The sequence below is a fragment of the Delphinapterus leucas genome, chromosome 15 (genome assembly GCF_059928025.1).
Source record: "Delphinapterus leucas isolate spDelLeu-1000000601 "Yukka" chromosome 15, BTC_Dleu_Yukka2, whole genome shotgun sequence".
NCBI lineage: Eukaryota > Metazoa > Chordata > Mammalia > Artiodactyla > Monodontidae > Delphinapterus > Delphinapterus leucas.
This window is the reverse complement of record NC_143143.1, coordinates 55,252,305-55,261,764: the sequence shown is the minus strand read 5'-3', so window position 1 is coordinate 55,261,764 and position 9,460 is coordinate 55,252,305. Positions and strand designations below refer to the sequence as shown.

The window sequence follows — 9,460 nt, the reverse complement described above, 5'->3', positions numbered from 1 at the left end:
CTTCCCATGAGGCTGTAAACCCCACACTCTAATTCACCCTTTTATCTCCATTGTGCTGCATTCTGTAGGCTTTGACTTTCCTGCACTGGCCAGATATAAAATGAGGGAAGATGAAGAATGAGTCTAGATAACCATCTGTGGCCTCTGTTTGACCACCTAAATATCTGGATATAGCTTAATGACTCCAATGGCTTCTGCCATTTCATTTTGCTATTTAAATATTTTTGCACGGTAGGTAATCAGTAAATGTCAGCTCCTGTTGCCCTTATCTAATCTCGCTGGTGTGGTTGTGCACACAGTAGGTGTTGAGCAGCTATCAGTAAATGTCAGCTGCTGTGGTTTGTGTCTAGTTGCATCACATTTTATGACTCCAGAAGCATCCAGCTCCTTGAGAGCAGTGAGGTGTGAACACAGTTGCCCTTTCCCCAAGCAGTCTGTGAACTTGGTTATTGGTGAATTGTGCTCTAAGTACTGGCTTTTGGATTTTCAATTACGAAACACCAGTGGGTCACTTCAGCCTGATACAATCCACCTCTTCTGTGGCCAGCAGGCCGCTGGCTTTGAGGTCATGGTCAGCGCTGGACTTGCTCCCGCCATGGGAGGGCCGCCAGTGGAGCAGCAGCATCTTCTTGAAGTACTTCATGGTGTTGTTCTTGACGGCCACGAAGCAAACGGTGTTGATCATGCTGTTGCTCATGGCGATGCACTCGACGACATAAAAGGCTGTGAGGTAGTGCTTCTCCTTCACGAATACAGTGGGGAAGAAGTCGCGCACGATGGTGAAGCCGTAGAAAGGCGCCCAGCACAGCACGTAGGCCGTGAGGATGCACATGAGCACCAGCACCGTCTTCCGGCGGCAGCGCAGCCGCTTCCGGATCTGTTCCGTCTGGAAACCAGGGACTGCCTTGAACCAGAGCTCCCGGGAGATCCTGGCGTAGCACAGGGTCATGGTGACCACCGGGCCCAGGAACTCGATGCCGAAGATGAAGAGGAAGTAGGATTTATAGTAGAGCTGCTGGTCCACTGGCCAGATCTGGCCGCAGAAGATCTTTTCCTGGTGTTTGACAATAAAGAGGACGGTTTCCGTTGTGAAGTAGGCTGATGGGATGGCGATGAGAATGGATACGATCCAGACCAAAGCGATCAGGAAGGAGGCTGTTTGATAATTCATCCGTGGTTTCAAGGGGTGAACGATAGCGAGATATCTGGTGGGGGAGGGAAGCTATCAGTAATAATGATGTGTGCTTGTAATCATTATTGGTTTTTAACTAACCCAAACACCCACAGTAGCAGACAAAATGGCACAATGACCCCACGTACTTAATTTTCCAGCATCAACGTGCTTCATCTTATTTTAGCAACATCATTTGGCATTTGGAGGAGAGGAGTGATTTAGTGTAAACAGCACAGGATTTGGGTCAAACAGACAGAATAAATCTTGGCTGGAGTGAATCACTCAGTCTCTCTGAGATTCGTTTCCTCAGGTGCAACATGAAATAAAATGACACCTACCTTGCAGGGCTGCTGTGAATATTAAATATTATAATGTTTGTGAAATGCTTGGCATGTACTAGGTGTGGCATGTACATGTGGCCTATCATGATTATAAGTCCTATTGATACCACCTTGGCTTTCCAGCTTGCCATTCTGCCTAAGAACATAATTCTTTCAAAACCCTTCAATCCAAATATCTTCTGGTGTAGAGGTGAAAGAAGAGCTGTGGACTAGGAATTTTTCTCTCCTCCCCTCAGGTGTCATCCCGCATTACAGAGCAGGAGTGGACTAAGGGTAGAATCTGAGGAATCTAGTGAGATGTAAATGACTTGCCCAAGCTCACTTGGTGCAGGGAACAGAATCCAGGCTCCTGATACAAAACTTTTACACCCAACTCCCTTGGCTGTCTCAAGCTCAGATGAGAAGGTGTGTAAAGTTGCCTTGACACCATAAAGCAGCACACAGCATAAAACTTTTATCCTGCTCTTTCCAATGAGCAACGCTGCCTGGGAAAGAGGTTGGAGCCCTTAGTGGGAAATGAGCTCATTTGTGTAGGTTGAATACCTTCTTTCCAGAAAAACCTAACAACACCTATTTAGGTAATTTAGTGCCCTGGAATCATTCCTGTGCATTTTATGGAGTGAGAGGAAGAGGTGGTGGAGGAAGGTGGAGGAAGAGGTGGTGGAGGAAGGTGGAGGAAGAAAAGAGGCATGAGGGGTAGGGAAGAAACAATACAACCTTGGAAATGAATATGTACCTCTTACCTGGAGCTTGAGTCAGGTTATGACAAAAAGCAGGAAGCCACCCGTAGAAATTCTATCCAATTTACCCTTCTATTGTAACAAGACCCTTTGGTCACCTTTCCAAGTTTCTGACTTGACCAAGAAGGCCTTCTGCCATGTTATTTCTGTCTGTCCCTGACAATATGTCTGTCATAAGATTGTTTTATTGGCTCTTGCCTTCCCCTTGCCCACTGGCAGCTCTGACTCTATAGACTTCAATTAGGAGATCACATGGCAGCCTGGCTCTCCCCAGCTTGCAGCTTTCTGAAGACATGAGATAAAGTTGCATCCCATCCCAACCAGTGGCTACACCCTAGCTGTATACATTAATAAGCAGTGCTTACTGGAGTTCTTCACTCATCCACGGGACCCAGCTTTTCCAAGTTAACCTGCGTGACTTGCCTGGGTAGCGCAAGGCTCACAGGGCTGGAGATTGGGACAAATGGGCTAGCCAATCTTTCACTGGGGCAGGGACATCTCACAATCACTGTCTCTCTGTGATACTGAGTGTATCAGCTTCCTGTTGCTGCTGTAACAAATTACCACAAACTCAGTGGCTTAAACAACACAAATTAATTATCTTACAGTTTTGGAGGTCAGAAGTCTGACATGTGTCTCACTGGGCTAAAATCAAGGTGTTGGTAGGACTGTGTTCCTTTCTGGAGGCTCTGAGGGGAAAATCTCATTTGTTTCTTGTCTAGGGCTGCCTGCATTCCTTGGCTTAGGGCCCCCTTTCATGTTCAAAGCCACCAGTGACCAGTCAAGCCCTTCCCACAACACATCACTCTGACACTGACTTTTCTGCCTCCTTCTTGCACATCTAAGGACCATTGTGATTACACTGGGCCCACCTGGATAATCCAGTCTCATGTCCTTATTTTATGACCAGCTAATTAGCAACCTTAGTTCCATCTGCTATCTTAATTCCCCTTAGGCATAACGTATTCTGGGGATTAGGATGTGGATATCTTGGGGGCGTCATTATTCTGCCTATCATACTGAGTCCAAAGTCCTTAGATAATGCAGAACTAATTCAAGACTTAATAACTCTCTCAGTCTGGTTCTTGCATGAAAAGTATCTCAGTAACCAATGCCAAAGAGAACTTCCACAGCCCTGCTTAATCTGTTGTCAACTCCTAAATTCTAATTCCTTATCCTATAGGATGCTCCAAAATTCAGAGTTGTCATCAGCTAAATAATAAAATAAAGAACACTGGCCTAGGCATTATTCAGAAGCCCTGAATTTCAGCTGTGCACCTAAATTCTTGAATAAATTACTTATGCTCCTGGGACTTAGTTTCTTCATCTGTGAAAGGGAGATAAAAATAACTTTACAGACAACCTTGCAGGCTTTTTGAAAGATTCTATTTGAGAAGGTAAATGTACATAAAGCATGGTGGAAGCTATAATATTTTGTTTAAACCCATCTTTTCCCATGACTCGTTCATTGGCAAGAGGGATATCTGCAAAGTCTTTGTTGCCATCTATCTGCTTGGATGTGTGCTTCTTGAGGTCAACACTCTTTTTCTGGGTTCTCTATAACTTCAAATATCATCCCTTCTAGGCCCTCTGCACATGAACCTTGCTCTTCTGCTGCTACCTGTGTCAGGGTTTGCAGGTTTATCTAATTCTGAGTAGGATGTGGTCCCCATGCCTAGAGATACAAGCCCATTATTTAGTATTAGTGTCATCTCAGGAAAAGTGAGAGTTTGGCCATCATTCATCTTTCTTATCATTTTGCCTTATTTTTCAGTTGGTTTGAAACTGAGTGAGAAAGAGGGGTGTTATTTATTTATTAGGGTCCTGGATTGTAAGGGCTGAAATTCCATACACTGCTTTGACATCTACAGGGCCCCAAAAGCCTAGCTGTGAGTTCCTCTGTTTTCACCAGATATATCCCTCCACCCAGTGAGAAACGCTCTTGTCCTGCTAGTTCCTCTATCAGTGGGAATAGCTGCACCCCCAATCCTCAACCTAATGGGTTTCACCTCCCTGCCAGTTGGCAAAATCATTCAAACAAGTCAATCACATCCTCCCATGGGAGCCAAGGGTCACCTCAGCCTCTTGTCACTATAGATCCTGCTGCTCACATCCCCTGCTGGTTCATTCTATTCCCAAGCACAGCTCCCACGTGACCCTGCCTGGTGTGCAGTGTCCTCCTCCCCTGGGCTGGCAGTATATGAGACCAGCCAAGTGCTTTCACCCTCATTGTTCTAGTTTGAGGTGTTGTGTGTTCAGTTATCTACTACTATTGGTGCTGGAGAGTCCTGCATTCATCAACTGGGTGAATAGGAGGTGGTCAGAATAGCACACTTGAATTGCAATGCCTTCCTCATGAAGCGTTCCCAGACTGCATCACTAACATAATCGTCTGTCTTTCTCTGAGTTACTCTTCACTTATCACTAGATTATTCTAGTTTCTGTGTGGAAGAAAAGCTCCCTGAGGTCAAAGACTGTGTCTTCTACTACTTTATGTTTCCATACGCATAGGTTGGGCACACAGTAGAACCCAGCAACCTGTAGATCTACCAGGTTGTAGCAGATGCTCTTGGTGCCCCTCTATTATCCCTTTGCTTTTATCACTTCACTGTATGCCTGTCCACTGCCACCTGCTAACGCCTGCATTTCTTTGTTGGAAGGCCTTCTCTGGCTTCCAGAGTCCTCTTGGTAACTTGCACAGAATTTCCAGAGTGGCCCTCACAAATGACTTATGAGGGTTGGTGTATAAATATCCTAGTTCCCTCCCACCCTCTCACTCCTGGGAGAGCTCTGAGGTGTGATCTACACCAGCTCCAAGAGTTCTGTGGCAGGAATAAGCATCAGCTGTGCACAGTGGAAACTTGTTCAATAACACAGCTTGTATTGACTGCCTTCCCTTGACTGCCTCATTTCCTATCTCCCTATAGGTTCTTACTGAGGGCTACCTGCACATGAATCCTTGTCTCAGGTCTATTTTAGGGGTAAACCACACTAAGGCACAGGTTTGAGGCTCTGCACTAAGCACTATGGAAACATGAAGATAAGAGTGGTTATTATGCTTAAAACACAATGTCCTTTGGAAAAGACCGTCTGTGTCACCAGACACAGCATGAGATTAAAAGACAGATTGGCATCAGACTACAAAGACTCTGGGGTGCTAGACTCAGGATTTGGCATGTGTTCTATAGGCATTGAAACTTTTGGAGGTTTTGTAAGGAATGAGATATATTAGAAAGACTCTTCAGTGGTGATATTCTGATGCTTAATATGGATGAGTATAGATTCCAAGGGACAGTCAGGGGCTCCTGAAGGGGTGAAGAGACAAGTTAGAGGAGCATTATGATGGTCCACCCATGACTTGCCAAGAGATGAAGCTGGAGGGACTATTGCCAGGACCTGGGGTAGGGCGGCACCTGGTGTAGGGGTGTGTGGGTGGCAGTAGAACAGGGAGAAAGGAAAAGAATGATGGTAGTATCTCCTGCTTGGGTGACTGGGAGATGGTGGAATGGCTGACAGAGCTGGAAGCTGACTGAGGCAGAGCTGGTTTGGGGTGGAAAATGAACCACTCTGTATTGTAACAGAATGGTTGCTTCCTGAGAATCTCCCATGTTACAAAAGAAGGAAGAAACAAGAAAGAAAGAAAGAAAGAAAAGAAAGAAAGAAAGAAAAAAGAAAGGAAGGAAGGAAGGAAGAAGGAAAGAAAGAAAGAAAGAAAGAAAGAAAGAAAAAAGATATAAAGAAAGAAAGAAAGAGAGAGAAAGAGAAAGAAAGAAAGAAAGAAAAAGAAAGAAAGAAAAGAAAGAAAGAAAGAAAAAAGATATAAAGAAAGAAAGAAAGAAAGAGAAAGAAAGAAAAACCCCACAACTACATTAGGAAGAGAAAGAAAGAAAAACCCCACAACTGCATTAGGAAGAGAAAGAAAGAAAAACCCCACAACTGCATTAGGAAGAGAAAGAAAGAAAAACCCCACAACTACATTAGGAAGAGAAAGAAAGAAAAACCCCACAACTGCATTAGGAAGAGAAAGAAAGAAAAACCCCACAACTGCATTAGGAAGAGAAAGAAAGAAAAACCCCACAACTGCATTAGGAAGAGAAAGAAAGAAAAACCCCACAACTGCATTAGGAAGAGAAAGAAAGAAAAACCCCACAACTGCATTAGGAAGAGAAAGAAAGAAAAACCCCACAACTGCATTAGGAAGAGAAAGAAAGAAAAACCCCACAACTACATTAGGAAGAGAAAGAAAGAAAAACCCCACAACTGCATTAGGAAGAGAAAGAAAGAAAAACCCCACAACTGCATTAGGAAGAGAAAGAAAGAAAAACCCCACAACTGCATTAGGAAGAGAAAGAAAGAAAAACCCCACAACTGCATTAGGAAGAGAAAGAAAGAAAAACCCCACAACTACATTAGGAAGAGAAAGAAAGAAAAACCCCACAACTGCATTAGGAAGAGAAAGAAAGAAAAACACCACAACTACATTAGGAAGAGAAAGAAAGAAAAACCCCACAACTGCATTAGGAAGAGAAAGAAAGAAAAACCCCACAACTGCATTAGGAAGAGAAAGAAAGAAAAACCCCACAACTACATTAGGAAGAGAAAGAAAGAAAAACCCCACAACTGCATTAGGAAGACAAAGGTTTCAATGGAACAAAGGTGATGAGAACAGTGGTAACTCACTTGAGTAAACATCAGAATCATTCAGGGTTGGGTAAAATGCAGATGCCTAGGCCCTAGCTCAGGGGATTCCCATTCAGTAGGGGCCCAGGAATCTGACTTTGTACTATTGTACCAAACATACTTTGTATCATTTCCCCTGGGGAATTTTGTGCATTTGGTTGATAGGTAAGTTTCATAAACACTGGGTTCAGAGCTTACGAGCCTCAAAGTTGTGATAACAAAATTGTTTTTTCTTGCAGGAATTAAGTTATAAATAGGAAGATGCCTCTTATACCTGTATGTGTATTATATTATCATAAATGAAAAATAATCACTGGGTTGATTAAAAAGGACCACAAACCTAAATAGCACTGAGAATAAGGGAAAAACTGGAGTTGAAAGGAGATAAAAGGGAAAAAGATGATTAAAAACACATCATCAAAATGAGCATAACTCACAATGGTGGACCAAGAAGATGTGACACAAATTGCCCCCCTCAAACAGAGCCACTGGTAGTCCAGTGCTGGCCTACAGCTATTTACATAAATAAAACATGTATCAGATTTGTCTGAAGCTGCTATTAGAAATTTTACTTTATAAATTTACAATAGATCAAGGACTTACAGAACATCTCATGCAAATATATGCAAATAAGCACATGGATGTATGGAAAAAAGAAAGGCAAGAATGTCCTTCCCTCTTTTTTGCAACTAAACCCTGTAATCTTATTTTAAAATCATCTCTGCCACAAAGTCACCAAAAACAAGAGTACATACTGTATGATTCCATTTTTACGAAGTTAAAAAATAGGCAAAACTAAACTATGATGCTAGAAATCAGATCAGTGGTTGCCTGGGATGGGAGGCATGACTGGTAAGGGGCACAAGGAAACTTTCTAGGGGATGGAAATGTTCTATATCTTTGGGTAGTGGTTACAGGAAAAACTTCGCACATGCTATCTTGACTTGAAGCTGCCTTGGCTAACCTAGTTAATGTGGCTTCTAAGTAGTAACCTGCCTAAAATGCTGCTTTTGCTTTTGTGTTTGGTGAGGTTCATGGTTATATGACATGCCTGTATCTGAAGCAGATGTGGTGTATCGGGGCATGGCCCAGAGCTGGGAGGTTCAGGAGCCTCACTCTTGTCCACATTTGGGAGAACATGAGCCACAACTGGAGAAATCAAGTCTCCTTTTGCCTCGATAGATGGGCACGCATTTGAATCTGGAGTAAGGCCAACGTTTAGAGCTGAAGTGAGGAAAGAGGCAACCTGGGCCACCTCCATGTTTACCCCTACCCAACATCCTCACCTGTCGATAGCGATGGCCAGCAGGGCATTGGTGGAGACATAGAGTGAGACGGTACGCAGGTAGTTGACAGAGGCACAGAGCACATGGCCGTGCTTCCAGGAGAGCTGGCGCACCACATAGTAGTCCATCTCGAAGGGACAGCAGACAATGGCCACCAGGAAGTCGGAGATGGCCAGGTTAGCAATGAGCAGGTTGGTGAGGTTGCGCAGCTTCTTATAGCGGGCAAGGGCAGTGATAAAGACAAAATTGCCAATGCCACAAATCAGCATGATGCCCACAAGTGCCACCCCGATAATGATCTTGGCTGCAAAGAAGGTGTGAGTCTTGGTCATATCCTCATCCTCATCTAGAGGGAGGTCGTAATCACCATAACTGAAGTTGAAGGGGAGGGAGGAGGCATGGTCTTGGGGTATACTGAAGTTAGCTGCAAAACTAGTGTTTCCATTCTGGGCTGCCATGGTGAAGCTTGCCAGTGAGTGGTATGCAGGAGTCTCCGCGGTCTGAGTACTCTGAGCTGGGGGTCCAGACCCTCTGCTTTCATGAGGTCAGAGATCTTAGCACCCTGCCCACATCTGTGGGGAGTCAAGACGCCATCATGGATCCTGGAAGGAGACACAACCAGTTGATAAAATATAGGAGAACACCTGGTAGCATCCTCCCAGAGTCCCCCCAGGTATAGGCAAAATGTAGGAGAACACCTGGTAGCATCCTCCCAGAGTTCTCCCAGGTATAGGCCAACCAGACGCAGTGCCTAACCCACAGACAGAACTACCCATGGCACAGAGGGGAGGACACATGAGTTCCGGAAATTGGGAAACCCTCTATTGGCTGTTTGGCTATTGAGAGGGACTGGGCATGGGATGGACTGGACTCCCCAGAGACACCCAAGAAGAATGTGTATCTTTGCCCTTTGTCCAGGGACCAGGACCAGTTTGACTGCCCAGTCACCCTCCCCCCAGCAGCCCCCACAGGGGTCTTCTGTAAGTTTTTCCCAGCTGCTCAGGCAGCTGACCCAGGACTCTATGGCAGTCACAACACTGTGCCAGCTGTTGGCCAGGGACAATGAAGCCAGAGGACGGTGATACAGCAGGGTCCTTCCCCCAAAGCAGGGACTGCTCCCTCTGTCCTGGCCAGTCCACAGACTTGGAAATCACCATTTTCACATGGACAGGCTGAGTCAACTTGGGCCAGTGATTTATGCTCTCTGAATCCGAGTTTTCCTGTAAACCAAATTCCTAT

The 9,460-nt window shown here is 44.8% G+C and overlaps 1 protein-coding gene across 1 annotated transcript; it reads right to left on the bottom strand.

Moving 5' to 3' along the window:
* Positions 1 to 508: 508 nt before the first annotated feature.
* PROKR2 (prokineticin receptor 2) lies at positions 509 to 8,793 on the bottom strand. The gene is made up of 2 exons (XM_022556504.2): positions 8,222 to 8,793; positions 509 to 1,205 (listed from the first exon to the last, which is right to left on the bottom strand). The coding sequence occupies exons 1-2, from the start codon at positions 8,677 to 8,679 to the stop codon at positions 509 to 511; spliced, it is 1,155 nt and encodes a 384-aa protein (XP_022412212.1). The 5' UTR covers positions 8,680 to 8,793.
* Positions 8,794 to 9,460: the final 667 nt, after the last annotated feature.

Excerpts from the sequence above, each read along its gene's own strand:
- PROKR2 (XM_022556504.2), bottom strand. The coding sequence starts at position 8,679 with ATGGCAGCCCAGAATGGAAACACTAGTTTTGCAGCTAACTTCAGTATA. Across the intron at positions 1,206-8,221 it reads CTGGCCATCGCTATCGACAG|ATATCTCGCTATCGTTCACC; the intron begins GTGAGGATGTTG and ends CTCCCCCACCAG.